Source organism: Trachurus japonicus, chromosome 12 (genome assembly GCF_045865225.1).
Source record: "Trachurus japonicus isolate A0001 chromosome 12, Traja_1.0".
In the NCBI taxonomy this organism is placed as follows: domain Eukaryota; kingdom Metazoa; phylum Chordata; class Actinopteri; order Carangiformes; family Carangidae; genus Trachurus; species Trachurus japonicus.
This window is the reverse complement of record NC_140918.1, coordinates 3,380,493-3,397,277: the sequence shown is the minus strand read 5'-3', so window position 1 is coordinate 3,397,277 and position 16,785 is coordinate 3,380,493. Positions and strand designations below refer to the sequence as shown.

Here is a 16,785-nt window from a genome sequence, read left to right as displayed (position 1 = left end):
ACATTATGCAGTATTTTCCTGACTCTTACTGAGCTCCTACATATCCATGCACCTGCCAGAGCACTGAGATCAGCCAATCAGCTGCTTCACAACTCGGCTGAAGACAGAGGGTGACCAGGTTTTTACTGTGGTTGCTCCTCAGCATTGGAACAGCCGTGGCTCATCTTGTCAGCGGAGTCAATAGATGTTTAAATCCTCCCTAAAAATGTGCTTTTTCTCCCTAGTGTAGCCGATGTAAATCTGGTCCTCTGCATTGTGTTTCAGTTCGGACTGCCCGTGGGGTTCAAATCCTGGTCTCCAGCACAGTGGGCGATGATGCAAACCATTATGCCAAGAGGTCAATGACCGCTTGGCAGTCGGGTTTGCTCCGTTACACCAGCATTCAGTTGAGTTGATACATTTGTCTTTTACTTGTAATTTGTGTGTTTATTTAAAGCGCATTTGTATTTTATTGCATTTTAATTATGTATTTTATGGTATTTTAATAATGGCATGTTTTGGGGCGTCGCATGGCGTAGTGGTTAGAGCGGGCGCCCCATGTATAGAGGCACAGTTCTTGCTACAGTCGGCCCTGGTTCGAGTCCCGCGTTGGGCGCCATTTGCTGCATGTCATTCCCCCTCTCTCTGCCTCCCCGTTTCCTGTCTGTCTCAACTGTACTATCTATAAAGGCATAAATGCCCCAAAAATATACTTAAAAAAGTAAAAATAATAATAATAATAATGGCATGTTTTTCATTCATCTGTGCAGCACTTTGGTTGTTTTTAAAGGTGCTCTGTAAAGTTTGTGGAAAGTTGAGTTTTTACAGATGTTCTATGAACAACATGACATGATGAAGCAAAATTGAGAGCTTCTTTATAGAGAATAATAAGGTTTTTACCTCTCTGTGACGTCATCAAGCTGAAACATAGGCCGGTCACTCTTCATGGGCAAACAGCTGGGGACAGGAAACTGTTGTCCACTATTTAAATTATAGGGTTCAACCAGAGACCGGTCACTCTTCATGGACAAACAGCTGGGGACAGGAAACTGTTGTCCACTATTTAAATTATAGGGTTCAACCAGAGACCGGTCACTCTTCATGGACAAACAGCTGGGGACAGGAGAGTCTTCTCCTTGCTTCTTGTTGCTGGTAACAAGAGAAATAACAAATATTGAGATACACTGAACCTGATAATGACCCAAATAAACATCAAACCACATGATAAATCACGTTGGTTTTCACTGCTGTTGCCCAGTATCACCAAGAATGTCAAGTAAGCTCAATAAAAACAAACAGTATGAAGATATGAGCTGTGAAGAGTCATGGACAGTTAGAGATCCTCATCTCACCTCTGAGCTTTGGTCTGGCTCTCATGTTCCCCCCTCAGAGTGGTTTTAGAGGGAGGGGCTCCCTCCTCTCTGTCCTCACACTGATTCATAGCAGAGCCCCCACCTTCACACAAACACAACAACAGGCTTCATCACAACAAGACACAACAAGAGTTAATGGTAGTTTTAAATATTGATACAGCAGAAGTGATGTTGTTAGTCCATACTGATACATTCACTCTCAGTTCAGAGGAATCATTTTACTGTGTTTTTAGTCCGAAGAAAGAAATTTGAAGACATATGCTCAACAAATTAAATACAATGTTTAAAACAAATAAAAAAATAAAAATCGTAAAAACTGCGTAAGTAGGACTTAAGAACAAATTTGTTCTTAAGAACGGTTCGTGAATAAAGATTTAATTAATGATCTTCCCTGAGTCAAACTGCTGTTGATTCTTCCTCCAAGCAACAACAATAACACATATAGATTTTTTGGTAAATATAAAGTGCGTTACAAATAAAATGTATTATTAAAATGTATTTATTACAGCACATCGTCCTTTCACCTTTGACTAAATATTTGCTCTTGAACAGATTCGTCAAGGAAGGGAACAAGACTCCAGTGAAGACAAGTCTGTACTAGTGATGACTGAGTTTTAAGGACATAGAGTCATATGATTCATTTTGACCAAAGCTGCCCAAACAGTTCTTTCACTTTCTGCATTTATTTCTCGGGTCTCAGGTTACAATCAGACCTCTCTAACGGGCGGCGGTGTTTAGCTCAGTTGGTAGAGGCTATAGTCCTCGCTGCAGGTGGCCCCGGTTCGAGTCCCGCGTCGGATGGCCCTATCCTGCATGTCATTCCCCCCTCTCTGCCTCCAATTTCCTGTCACATTCTGAATTGTCCTATCTAATAAAGGCATGAAAAGCCAAAAAATATACTTAAAAAAAAAGAAAAAGACCTCTCAAACCCCACTAATGTACAAACACAAGAATATATTATATTATTTGTATGTTGTATATATCATCACTGGGTTACTTTTAAAATGTATTCCCCAGTACAAATAACTGATTAAATGTCCTAAAATGTAATCTGTAATGTATTTGGATTACTCAAGTAATGTATTCTGAATACTTTCTGGATTACTTCATTACTTCAAAATCGCCTGCCTGAGCGCCTTTGAATTTCCTTTACAGAATTATCTTACACATGATCTTATGGCTACTGTGGCTTCTTTAAACTAAACCACAAAATCACTGTTCAATTTGTTATTGATCACCCAGCCGTATTTAATTTATTTTTAAATTAGTAGGCTTATAGGCTATATTAAAGCAGAAGTAAGCGATCCAGTCGTTTTGGCCAATGCTGCGTTCCAGGCAGGCTTTTGAAACCGTAAATTACAGCTTCAAGTCACAACTTACGACTTTTATTTGTAGCGTTCCAGGCAACCCACTCGTGTTTTTCCGACCTGTTTTACCGGTGAAAGTCACTATAACGGCCACTCATAACTTCCGAGTTACGGGTTGCCTTGAACGCACCATGACGTCTTGTCAGTCGACGGAGTTAGCAGCCCCCGCCCTCGTCATGGATCTATTGGTCCTCGTCCCTACGTCACCACATTCACGCGCATCCCTTGGCTGCACACACAGAGAGGACTGCCCCTTTATGTTGATCTCTCTCCTCATTGGATAAAACTTGTAGGATACGAGAAAAGTTTTCTCCTCGGCTCAGAGCAGAGCAGAGTGACTGACAGACCCGTGTTTCAGACCAAACACTCTATGTAAGTGATTGCTGTCGGAAGATAGAACTATTTAATACAATGAAGACACAAAAATATTGCTTACTTCTGCTTTAAAACTGAGCAGCTTTCTCTGCTCTACAGTGCATGTCCAGACTGCAGCCTCTGAACCTCTAATACCCTTGAAAATATACACAATTTAAAATAGGCTAGGTTTTGTTTGTGAGTGGAGCGCAACAACATGATGATATTTTGAAAATAAAGTAATGACAGGAGCCACTGTGAAATCTGTAACTGTAACTTTTAGTTATGTAGGCTACTTAATCTCACTTCTTTGCTGAAGTCGGTGTCGTTTTGGAAACAGCGTGACGTTGCTGTTAAACCATGCTCATTATAAACATCATGACAGTCCGGGATCCAAACGTTATGCTGTCGCAGTTCATTCATGTTGTTTGCAGAGCTGAATAAATCTGCAACATGTGATGTGCATTTATTGGGGGGAAATATGGCTCCTGATATAACAGTTTGTAGACATCATCATCATTCAACTTTTGTTAAATGATGTTAAAAAAAAGCAAACTAAAAATTGCAAAAAAAAAATTGAGAATCGTTTTGAATCGAGAATCGATTTTGAATTGAATTGTGACCCTAAGAATTGGAATCTAATCGAATCATGAGACACCCAAAGATTCCTACCCCTAGTTTATATGGTCTATTTGGGTCATATTTAAGGTGCTTCTGTAATGGACTGTATTATACTGAACATTATGTCTCATGCATAGCTGCAACTAAAACAATTGTTTTTATGACTCACGTTTCATATGAAATCGAAGAGAGATCTGGTAATACCTACCATTGGTTGGCCATCCTGTCATGAATCACTAACGTCTATACAGGAGCTTTATGTGACATGTGTCACGTTCATGATCTGCAGAAGTCACGTACACTGTGGCTGTGGTCACATTAAAGAGATCTGTAGATCTATTTCAGTTTGTATTTCAGTAGAACGGTGGTGTTGTGAATTCTAGTTGGTTGGTGCTTGGCTACTAGTCCAGTAATTTTAGGCCAAAAAAGGGGTCAACGTTAAACAAATTGCAACAGAAGCAAACTCAACTGATTTTGTATCCTCAACATGTCCTGAGTGAGGGAAAAAAAGCCCCGAAGAATCCCATTAGGGGAAAGTTTCGAAAAACACCCAAACATATCCCATTTATACGCATATAAAAAATGTTTTTCACGTGAATAGGGTACAATTTTTAACCTTTATCTCCATGAAAATTACTGAGTTCATTACTTACATTAAGACAAACAAAAAATGTATTACAAGTATTTTGAAATTCTTTGTTAACATGAGCAAATTTGCATAAATCTGCATACATTTGCATAAATTCCACCGTTTTGACGGCACATGTATATATGAAGTTGCTGTGGTGGTACCAGCATGAAAATTGGAATGAGTTGACTCCATCGGTCAACCGACAAGTTGACCACTTAAATTTCAAGATGACTTCAATTTTTCAAGACAGCCACATCCTTAGTAGAGCAGGTATGACATGCTCCGTCTCTATTAATGCTCATGGGCCTAAATTGGTTCCATTCCTTAAGTTTTTTAACTGTAATATGTTAACAAGATTGAACAAGACATTTTCACCTGCTCTATCCAATGTCGAGATCAGGTGCTGTATGTATGCAAATTAGTCATACGTAATTGGATTATGCACTGTTGGCTCATGTCATAGCTACCTGCTCTACTAAGGATGTGGCTGTCTTGAAAAATCAACCAAAACCCGGCCATAGCAGCGTATTTCAGTTTGTGCGAATCAGGGGTTTTTACAGTCATCTTGAAATTTAAAGTGGTCAACTTGTCGGTTGACCGATGGAGTCAACTCACTCCAATTTTCATGCCGGTACCACCACAGCAACTTCATATCATGTGCCATCAAAACGGTACAATTTATGCAGATTTATGCAAATTAATGCACATTTGCTCATGTTAACAAAGAATTTCAAAATACTTGTAATACATTTTTTATTTGTCTTAATGTAAGTAATCAACTCAGTAATTTTCATGGAGATATCTAAAGGTTAAAAATTTTACCCTATTCACGTGAAAAAAATGTTTTATAAATGGGATATGTTTGGGTGTTTTTCGAAACTTTCCCCTAATGGGATTCTTCGGGGCTTTTTTTCCCTCACTCAGGACATGTTGAGGATACAAAATCAGTTGAGTTTGCTTCTGTTGCAATTTGTTTAACCTTTTCTCATAAAATGACTGGACTATACATGTTATTGGTCACGTAGCCTTGACATTGATCTGTGTGTAAGTCACGTATCACTTTGGTGGTGTGAACTGTTTCAATTTCACTTGATAGGTTTGCATGCCTGATAGAAGCAGATCTGTGAGAACCGTTGTCTATGGAAACTTCTGCCTTTTCTGAGGGGAGTTTTACAGTAAGTTCTCAATATTTCCATCTGTATCTTGATAGCTGTACTTTCAGGTACTAATAGGAGGCTCTGACATGCTTGAGCTTTACACTGCTTTCTATGTCAGCCTATAGCCAACCCTTTATTCTACAGCACCTGATCTATCTGATGATACAAGTCAGGGTCCTGAAATGTGTGTTTCTCTTATGATAACACACACACACACACACACACACACACACACACACACACACACACACACACCTGTTGCTATGCCGTCTCTCTCTCTCTCTGGACTGGGCTGCTTGGCTGTTCTTTTGGCCTCATAAGGTAGAAACACCATGTACTGACAGACATGATAGGTCTTGTCTTAGTTTCATTTGTGGTTGAGACACACCTGTCCTCTGGTTAAAAATACTGAGAACGTATTGCAAAACTCCCCTAAGAAAAGGCAGAAGTTTCCGTATACAACGGTTCTCACAGATGTGCTTTTATAAGGCAACACATCCCCCACACCACATCCTCTTTAAGTAAAACTCAAACGGTGTGTAAGTCACGTATCACAAAATGATACGTGACTTATACACAGTTCAATGTCTAGGCTACGTGACCAATGACATGTAGCCAACCACCAACCAACTAGAATTCACGACACAGCCGTTCAACTGAAATACAACAATTCAATAATACTACACTAAATTGAAATGGAAATGGGTCTGGCAATTTTTTTTTCTTTTTTTTTTTATGGAGAGCACTCGTGCGCCCTCACAAAGATTGCGCCCTTAAATTTGCCCATAAAACCATCCCGACACAAATGTGAATAGTTCCTAAATAATTGTCGTTTAACTCCAACAGACATTCATAACAATATTTAACTCAATCTGAAACACCCATTAAGCATCAAAAGCTTTTCTCATGTCCCGTCAAACAGTGATAATAACAGAATGTGACCACATTTATCCTGTCCATCAGACATTTTAGAGTCCACATCTAAAAAAAACAAACATCAAAATGACATCAAAACCCTGGCTAACCTGTTTAAGAAACCCAGTTCCACAAATAATACATAGAAATCATATTTACATTTTAAAAAAATGTAATACAAATCATTTTATTAAAGTCAAATAATTTTTTACATGAAAATAGCCTTTTAAACTATTCAAAGTTGCAGCTCTTATATAGATAAGAATATGACAGTAAAGTAAATACGCCATTAGTCTCCTACTCCCTTCCGCTACCACGGCCGCGTGCAGCCTTTGACACGCAGACCTCACAGTGACAGTCCTTACACAAGGTATACAAACAACACAAAAAGGTAGCGAACCACAATAAAATAACTTCTCACAAGTTTCAACACAGAATACGACAAATAAATAATTAGTTTGAATATTTTACCAACTCTGGAGCAACGAGTGTATGTCGTTTCGATGAGAAGGCAGCAGGAAGTCTAGCGTCGTGCATAAAAGGGAAGTGAGTGCCTTGATAGAGGAAGTGTTTCAACTGTGTCGACAACTGAAGTTCAAAGTGCCGATCACACCCTCCACCACGATAATCAATAAATAATGTCAATAATGCTTTGTGTCAAGCTCGCCACTCTCTCTCTCTCAAGGCACACTATCCTATATGTATATCTATGATTTTCAAGCCCTAGTGCACAGTTCATGTTTTTATTTTTTTCATTATAAGCTGTAAAGGAATAGTTCACCAAAAAATTAAATTCAGTCATTAGTGACTCACCCTAATGCTGATGAATACTCCGGAGTAGATTTTTATTCCTCAAAGTCCATCTTGAGACCCGGGAGGCCGGGTCATAGTCCAACGAAAACTTTATATGAGAGTAATAGTGCCCGACACAAAAACGTCCATTAAACTACTACTACCTTGTAATGTTGTGGAAATGTCCTTTAACTTGTGAGAGAGAAAATCACAAGTCCAGCAAAATGAGGTTTCACTTTAAATCCTTTATTTTTATCTTGCAAGAGGTGGACTGTCTGTCATACACACAAAAGTCTGTACGAGAGTGCACAACGAGATTTGTTTACATCAGGTTACATAGGCACAAGAGCAGGAAGGAGCTGTGGGCTCCTCCTAGGAGGCAGCATCAAACATTGTCCAATAACATTATTGCATTCTTGCAGAATAAGTTTGCAAGTACAAGTTTGCACTTAGTGGTTGTAGGCAGGAAGCTAGTGGTTGCCTGTAACAGAAGGTTCACACCTCAGCATGTTGACATTTCGTTGACATCTCACTGTGGTCTTGGATATTGAGACAACAACAATATAAATCCATCCATCTATCTAACTGCTTGCTTAACTCTTACACCCCACGAGGACTCAATGAGTCCTCACTTGTTACATTATTTAGCAGCATTTTGGCTACAATCATGCTATAGCATATTTAACTTATCTCCCACCATGATTTTTTATTTCAATCTAACACTACAAAAAAAGTAAAAATGCATAAAAACTGATATTCCCCATAAACATTGTCTGACCTCAGACAGTTGTCATAAATAAAATACATCTCTAATTAGAGAATATCTCATTTTTGGACTGTTTTTTTGTATAGAAATGAGTGTACATCACAGAAACCGGCCTGTAAAGGGTTATTTAATTAATTTTATTGTTTGAAATTAACAGTCATGGTGAGAGAGAAGCTAAATAACATAACAAAATATAAAAACATTAAAAAGTTATTACTTCATCATCACAAGGACTCAATGAGTCCTTAACAGGATGAAAGGATGGAATTTAAAACCTTCTGTAAGGGTGTAACAAAATAACAGGAAATCACCTAAAGTTCATGATCTTCAGCATCTTCAAAGTTCAACCAAGGGTCACAAACATAAACATTTCCATTACAGTAATCTTCCTCCTTACTTCTCGTCCGCTGCAATCCAAGTGTCCTGACTCCTGAAGGGATATAGTCCAGAGTTTACTCGAAACGACATCATTTCAGTATATCCTAATCTAGTTTGTAGATGAAGATTACAGCAAAAATACGAAAAAAAAGGCAAAAATAGTTTTTGCTAAAAAAAAAAAAAAAAAAAAAAAAAACTGGTTTACTGACTGAACTTAGGTATCACTCGGAGTCAGGATAGCTACCAAAAAAAACAGTTTTTTACTGATGCTTTCCGGCTTGTGCAGGTCCCGCCCCCTCTGCTTCCTGATTGGCTGTTGAGTTTCCGTCTCAGTCGCTGATTGGCTGCTCGGGCTGCGCTGGGCGTTTGAGCGGAGTCAGGAAAGAGACTGAGCGAGAGAAGGGGGAAAGAAGTGCTAGCAGCTAAAAACAACAGGTAAAAACATGTATTCAGGATAAAAACTCGTGTATGTGAAGCTCCCACCGGTCTGTTCCCGCCATGAGGAGAGTGACGCTGTTCGTTAACGGAACCTGCACCAACGGAAAGGTGAGCACGAGGTAGAAAACGGGGAAATAGGTGGTTGGTTAGCAACGGTTTGTTAGCAACAGCGGCTAATGTTGTGTCTGTGTGTGTCTGTGTGTGTGTGTGTGTGTGTCCGTGTGTGTGTTACCGGACAGGTGGTGGCCGTGTACGGCTCCATGGAGGATCTACTGTCGGTGGCCAGCTGCAAACTGGGGATCAGAGCCTCTAGTGTTTACAACGGGAACGGCGGCCTGATCGATGACGTCACACTGATCAGGTAACAAGGCTAGGATCGATACCACTGCAGCGGCGTGCATTTATGTGTGTGTGTGTTTGTACTGACTCTATGTGTGTGTGTATTCCTGCAGAGACGATGATGTGCTGTACATATCAGAGGAAGATTCGTGTGAAGGTGAGAAGAACTGATCACTTCCTTTGTTTACCAATCAATCTGATCAGATAGTTTATTGATCCTCAGCTGCTTACAGAAGAGAAAATGTGAATAAATAAACGTGAAAAATACAGTTGTATAAGACCAATAGATACATAATATTATGCAAAACTATGTCCTTATTAGGTCTGTCAATATTGTTTTGTTCAAATTTGTTCAAAGGATGCTGCTGTGTTAAAGGTGTTAATCTTTTTTGAAACACTTGATTGACGTGTTAGCCTAATTATGACAGCACTTGTCAAATGAAGGAAACCTATATTTAATTCATCCCCTAAAATAATCAATCAATCAATACGTTTATTTGTCCCCAAAGGGGGCGATTAATTTGCAGAAGCAGGAGTACACAAGACAAAATATACAAAACATGGCATAATACAATTACAATACATTACAAATGGCAATACAGAGCCAAGATAAGTTGGAGGGAAGGCTGTTTCACCCTGACTACCTTTTCCTCATGGCATTTAGAAGAAGAACAGCGGAAGGTACAAAGGAATGTTTATATCTGTTTGTCTTTGCAAATGGGGGTCTAAGGAGTGAACCTGAAGAAATTCAGTAGTCCATCCAGAATATTAGTAATAATATGATAATGTAAATAAATTAGGGCTGTTCTTTATTTGTTCTGAATGAACCTATAAAGGGATATTTTTTTCAGGTGTTTGATAATGGACAAATCTGCTGCTTTATTCAAATGTAACTTTATTTTACATGTGTGTGTGTGTGTGCAGATTTTCATGATGACTTCAGAGATCCTGAAAAGACTCACACCGATTGGCTGACGCTCAACGTGGGCGGACGCTGCTTCACCACCACCAGGTAAACATGGCCGCCCTGCAGGAGTCTCACTGTGGTTTAATCATAATAACTTCAAGTACCAACAAAATATTAACGCTTTTGAGCTTTGTGCCACCCAGATTTGCTTCCCTCTGCAGTTTTCCCCAGACACACGTTCCTCTTCCACATGAAAACAGCATTTTTAAATTCAGTCAAATTCTCCAAAACGTCCACTTTGAGCGGTCTGCAGAGCTGCGTTCAGAACCTTCCTGTTTTTAGGTTTCCTTCTTTGTCACAGTGAAACAGTGGCAGTTATCTGTTTACCCATGATGCATTGCAAACACACCGTGACAGTGACTAGATGATGTAATCTGAGTTGGTTTATGATCGTCTGGTCTCTCCTCCAGGTAACAGCCGGTACCTGCCCCGGGTCCCGGTGGACGGGCCCAGCTCTGGAGACCACCTGTCTGTGTCCAGGACTCTGTGTGGAGCGCTGGTCTTCCCCTCCATCGCCAGCCTGGTGGGACGACTGCTGTTTGGACGAGTGTCCTCGAACCTGCAGCGAACCGTCCTGGTGAGGAGAACGTCATTTACACCAACACTTCGGTTTCAGACTGACCGTACCAGTGGTCTCATGATAATACGGTCTGGTTTTGATTGACAGCCGTTATATATCTAACAATCTACATAACACAACTTCTGTATTAAAATCAAAGTGTTGTTACAGTCGGCCTTTTGTCATTTTGATATGAATGTGTGTCACTCAACTGACACTTTGCAAATGTGGAGTATGGAGTTAAGTATGGAAACAGGCTTAAAAATGTAGATAAACTAAGGCAAGGCAAGGCAATTTTATTTGTATAGCCCGTTTTTACCAACAGTTTGTCTCAAAGGGCTTCACATAGCATCATAACATCCTCTGTCCTTAGACCCTCACATCGACTGAGGAAAAACTCCATGGGAAACCCTTTTAACAGGGAAAAATCGATCAGTTGATTGGTCAAATCAGCATTAATAGTTTCAAGCTGTTTTTCATTCAGCTTCCAGTTTCTCCTGTGTGAAAGTTTTTCTGCTTTTCTCTGTTTCTAAATTGTTGTGATCAGTTTATCAGACGTCATGTTACAGTTTGTAAAACTACGATCAGCAGTGTTTCAGATTTTATTGATAAATTGAGAAAATCATCCTGTAGTTGGAGCCTGTAACTGAACAATGTGTTGAAGTCGACATCAAAACTCAATATTTAACGTAGCTAAAGTAAAGACATGTAAATGAAGACAGTTAATTTTTACAGTAGGTATATCTGCTTTACAATGAATGAAAGGTTTTAAATTCCTGCAGCATTTGAAGGCAGCACGGTACACACATCACATCCGTCTGTCTGCTGTGTTTACCTTCATCAGATCAGGAGGAAATGACTCCAGGCTGTCACAGAATAAACACACACACATGACAGAGTTAGAACTTTAAAGGGATAGTTCAACATTTTGGCAAACTGGCCCATTGCCATAATCCCTATAGTCATAGCAGTAGGTTTGTTACCTTTAATTGTCGGTGCAAGCTATTTTTAGAACGGCGGAGCAGAGCCGTGAGCTGCTCAGAGCTACACTACGGAGGCTCATGGGATTTCTTGGTTTCCCTCATCAAACTCATCAAATACACAATCCAACAACTCCACAACGCTCTGGTGGACAAGTTGTGAGCTGCACATTCACCACGCTATGAGATAATAACACAACGTTACCAGACAGAGTTGTTTTAGAGGGAAATTCATGCAAAACCGCTGATGCGCGTTGCCTTCAGGGACAGTTTTTCATCAAGCAGTCTCTGCATTTACCTCTAAAACAACTCTGTGTGGTAACGTTGTGTTATTATCTCATAGCGTGGTGAATGTGCAGGTCACAACTTGTCCACCAGAGCGTTGTGGAGTTGTTGGATTGTGTATTTGATGAGTGTAATTAGAGTGTGATGCTCCGCCGTTCTAAAAACAGCTTGCACCGACAATTAAAGGTAACGAACCTACTGCTATGACTATAGGGATTATGGCAATGGGCCAATTTGACAAAATGTTGAACTATCCCTTTAACACAGTTTATTACTTATTGGTTAATATTGCTCCTCTCTCTCTCTCTGTCTGTCTCTCTCCAGGGCGGCGTGGCCTTCGTGCTGATGAAGGGCGTGTTGAAGGTTTACTTCAAGCAGCAGCAGTACATCATGCAGGCCAACAGACAGATCCTCAACTACCCCGAGAGGAGGAGCGCCGACGCCGACGCTGACGGACAGGACGAGGGAGCGGACGAGGACACGGAGGACAGCGGGAACGAGTAGATGGACTCGGATCAGATGAAGAGACAGAGACAGATTCAGAGCTGATGGTTTAAAAAAACAAAAACAAACTTATTTTAACCATGAAACAGGTGAGTGTCACTGTGGACGAGGAGCAGCCCAAAGAGACTTTTATTTTGAAATCTAATAACTCATTAATTCTTATTCTGTTCTCACAAAGACACTTCATAATGAAACTTGTGTAACTTTTTTCTTCTTAAACGACTTCCTGAATAAAGAAATGTGAACGTTCACCTGGAGAATCAGTGAGTCCAGGTGTGAACCAGGATCTCACCTGGTCGGGATGTGATGACATCAGAGCAGAGGGAGGGACCTGAATCTGGTTATTATTTAAATTTAGATTTAGATCCATCTGAAAAGAGACAGGAAGTGGAAACATAGACCGAGCCACCAATCCCAATGAGTGTTCATTATTCTCACCTGCGACGCCTTATAAGGACGTGAACACTACTTCCTGTGTGCCTTAGTTAAAAAAAAACAAAAGTCCCACTCACAGAACTTCACTGTTTCAGTTCACTTCCACTTCCTGAGAAATGATGTCCCTTCAAAATAAAACTGCACTTCTCCATCCAGCTGCATTCAGAACCATCCATCATGTTTTAAAGTTTCCTTCAGGGTCACAGTGAAACAGGAGGAGCGTTCGAGATGAGCCAGGCCTACGCAGAATCGATCGCCGGTGACCAGCGCACAATGCATGCCGGTTAGATTTGTGACTTGACTTGATCCCGACATGCTCTGACGTCATGCACGCGCCGGCAACGATAACCTCACGAGATCAAGGCGGCCGCAGTTTTTAGCATAGATATATATAAGAAGACTAGATGACTCACCCACCGCTGCTGCCCAATGACACGGCGTAGCCAGTACGGCGGCCATCTTGGGAAGGTCAACTCTCTCCCTCAGAGCATTAAGCCTCTGCTGCATGTTCTGCTATAATGACCAGAACTTGCTCAGTTTTTGTCAGATTTCAAAACGGTTTGATTTTTATGAACGTCTATGCAGTTATGATGCAGCATACTTAAAATCACGGATCATCTTAATCATGTACTTTTTTTTGTAAAAGTAACATTATAGTGACATTATGCAAATAGTTAAAGTAATAGTTACATACTGATTTATTTTTCACAGAGTTATGAATCGTTTTTTTAGTGCAGATGACTGGATCACCTATCTACTGCACTGTAACTGCAGCCAGAGTCAGAGCAAGTTGCCCGTTCCAATATGGCCGACTGTGAGCTACGCCTGCGTGTAGTCCGATCTACCCCCTTGGTCGCACCCTCTGCTGCTGCCGCCTGTTCTCACCAACGCACCTAGTGGGAGTTTTTCTGTATATAGCCCATGATGCACTGCAAACAGGAAGTGCTCCCAGCTGATTCTGCTGCTTCCATTAGTGGAAAATAAAAAATTAAATCACTGTTGATATAATTTAATGTAAAAAAAAAAAAATAAATAATTATATATATATTGTATATCATCCACCTCTGTTTTAGATCTAACATTCTGGGTTTTTTACTTCACTTACCTGATGTCTCCTGGTTCCTGTCGTCACTTCGCTGCCTTAAACCTTTTTTTTTTTTTTTATCTCACAGATAAAGTTTCCATAGTAACGATACTTTCACCCTGGGTGGGGCTGTGGTGTTTGATAAGAGGGTGAAGCTGCTGTTTGCAAACACAATCACTGACCTCAATGGTTTTAATGCTCTCTCTCACAGGCACTGTTTTTAAAACACTGATGTATTGATATTTGATTTAAAAGAAAAAAAAACGTTCAAGACGTTCAAAAACAGAAAAGGAACCAGATCATGGGGATTAATTAGAGTATTGATTAGAAACGGTGTCATTAACAGTTTTTATTTTCTGTCCTGGTGAACCAGTTGTTTAATAAAGCTCTTTGTAAAACAGATTCTTCACCTCCTTTTATTCTGCATTCACCCAGGTGAAGTCCAGGTTTGTAGATCTGGACCTCGACCGGAGTAAAGTTGTGATGTGATATTATAGATTATAGATTATAGATCAGGCTTCCTGACATTATAAAACTTGATTATCTGCAGCACTGAAGCATCGACCTGCTGAGACTGAACAAACTTTAAGTCACTGAAGTTGTTTTTAATGTGATCTGTGATGTTGCTGCTGTTTCCTGAATTAAAGATCAGTTTTTTTATCTGTTATTGTCTGAGATGATTGATCAGCAGAGGAACGGTTGCGTTTTTATCTGAACCTCTCAAATATGTGAGTGCATGGAGAACTGAGAGTCAGAATTAGTCCTAGTGTGATTTTTTTCTCTTTATTACAGCCCAAGTCAATCGACGATCAACTTTTTTTTTTTTTCAGAAATTTGACCACTTTTTCTAGATTTTTTTTTTTGAACAGTTTTACCAGTTTCTTCTAGAATTTTTTTTAAACTTTGTTTTTTTGAGATTTTTACCACTTTTCCCTAGAAAACTTTTAACCTTTTTTTTTCTGGAGAATTTTACCACTTCTTTCAAGAATTTTTTCTACAAAAATTCACGCCATTGGTCCTAATTTGAACATACATGTTTGTGTATTTCTGGTATTTGCTTCAAAATTTTGTTTCATTAGTGAGACTCTTCCATGGTCTAATTTGTGTTAATTTAGGGGTGTGAAGATGTAAAAATCTAAAAAATGTAAAGGGATATTCTGTCAGCCAGAGGGAGCAGTCCCATGGTTTCTGGCAGCTAAGCAAAAATGCAATCCTGAGGCTTTTAAATCACACTCCTCACTTCAGCTGCAACTTGAGATCCTGAGACCTTTATTTATCTTCTTTTACAGTGTACAAAAACATAGCATTTACATTAGCATTGCATCAACATTGGTCTAAAAAGGAAACATTCCTGGTGCGGCCTTTATCTCAGTTGGTAGAGCAGCTGCCCCATGTGTTGAGGCCACAGTTCTCACTGTTCGAATCCCGCATCGAATGTCCCTTTCCTGCACGTCATTCCTCCCCTCTCTGCCTCCCTATTTCCTGTCTCTCTTGCCACTGTGTTTTCCAATAAAAGCAAAAAAGCCAAAAAAATATACTGTACTTAAAAAAAAAAAAAGGAGACGTTACATCCTTTCTGTACATTTCAGTTTCCACTGTCCCAGATTTCTATGTTTTATGTGTGTTTATGTACACGCAGTTAATAATAAAACAAAGCAAGAAATTAAATACAAATCTCAATAAGCAGAGATGTCCTCCCAATTTCTTAGGACAGGGTAGGTCTGGCCCTTAAACCAATCAGGAACCCCCAGACCAGAATAGATTTGATTGGTCAAAGATACCGGGAGCTGTAATTGTTGTTTTCAAAACAAATCCTGCCAACCCAACCTTTTAACATAAAGCTGCAACATAATAAATGGAGAAAAATTGAAAGGGGTCTGAATACTTTCTGTATGCACTGTATCTCTTTATCTATCTGTCTGTCTGTCCGTCCTCAGGAGAGACAGTGAGACCTACACAGGACACAAAGACACTGAGGAACCAGAGTCGATCCAGAACCCAGGATACAGAGGTTCAGTGAAGGTGGTGTTGAAGGTGTGGAGGTGGATCAGTGAGTCAGAGGAGACTCTGTAGAAGGACAGAGAGCCAGCATCACAGTTCACATACACTGCTACTCTGTTAGAGACACAGGGGGAGTAGATGGATGTTTGGTGGTTGTTGTGACAGACAGAGTAATAACAACCATCAGTGCAGTTCAGACTCCAGGACTGATCATTTCCTCCAAACCTACAGTCATCACCCTCTCCGTTCCTGCTGATTCCTCTGTAACTCACTGATATATAGACATATCCTCTCCACTCGACCTCCCAGTAACAGCGACCGGTCAGACCAGTTGAACACAGCAGCTGAGGCAAGGAGTCAAATCTGCCTGGATGATCAGGATATGACTGATTCTCCCACACCCATGTCACCGTCCTGTTGTTGTCAGACAGTTTGAGTTCTCTGTTCACTGAGTTCATATCCACTTCCAGTTCACAGGCGTCTGATGGAGAGAACAAGACACAACACAGCTGCAGTTCATCATCTGTTCATTCATCAACAACTTCACTGACAATTCAAGAAAAGGAATAATTCAAACATCAACAATGTTGTGAAGTGAATAACGTAAAGTGTCACTAATGAAACTGGAACATCATCTTCTTCTAGAGCAGGGATTCCCAAAGTGTGGTGCGCAAGCCGCTGCTAGGGGTTGCGCGACATGAAAATGGTAAAAGTGGTATGGTGTTATATATTTTACAAATATCTTTTCCCCTGCCTATTCAAGGCAAAGGCCAGGGGTATGGGTTATACGTGTATGTGTGCATAGAGGGGCGTTCAGATGTATTGTTTTTTTGTGCGCACAAACCCATTACTTTTACTAG

General features: G+C 40.1%; 3 protein-coding genes across 3 annotated transcripts in view; 2 read left to right on the top strand and 1 right to left on the bottom strand.

The window, feature by feature from the left end:
• Nucleotides 1–12,439, top strand: part of marchf5l (membrane-associated ring finger (C3HC4) 5, like) — a 253,777-nt gene extending 241,338 nt beyond the window's left edge. The window contains exons 6-7 of the mRNA XM_085792625.1: nucleotides 10,488–10,654; nucleotides 12,226–12,439. Coding sequence (XP_085648751.1) covers nucleotides 10,488–10,654; nucleotides 12,226–12,405 — 347 coding nt within the window. The 3' untranslated portion in view covers nucleotides 12,406–12,439. The remainder of the gene's footprint in view (nucleotides 1–10,487; nucleotides 10,655–12,225) is intronic.
• On the top strand, nucleotides 8,657–10,126 carry LOC146976842 (BTB/POZ domain-containing protein KCTD9-like). The gene is made up of 4 exons (XM_085794250.1): nucleotides 8,657–8,879; nucleotides 9,011–9,132; nucleotides 9,224–9,267; nucleotides 10,035–10,126. Exons 1-4 carry the CDS (start codon nucleotides 8,832–8,834, stop codon nucleotides 10,124–10,126), a joined length of 306 nt encoding a protein of 101 aa, XP_085650376.1. The 5' UTR covers nucleotides 8,657–8,831.
• A 3,393-nt stretch (nucleotides 12,440–15,832) lies between the features above and the next one.
• LOC146976840 (uncharacterized) overlaps nucleotides 15,833–16,785 on the bottom strand; it is a 57,315-nt gene continuing 56,362 nt past the window's right edge. The window contains exon 9 of the mRNA XM_085794301.1: nucleotides 15,833–16,406. Within this exon, the coding sequence (XP_085650427.1) occupies nucleotides 15,877–16,406 (530 nt within the window). The 3' untranslated portion in view covers nucleotides 15,833–15,876. The remainder of the gene's footprint in view (nucleotides 16,407–16,785) is intronic.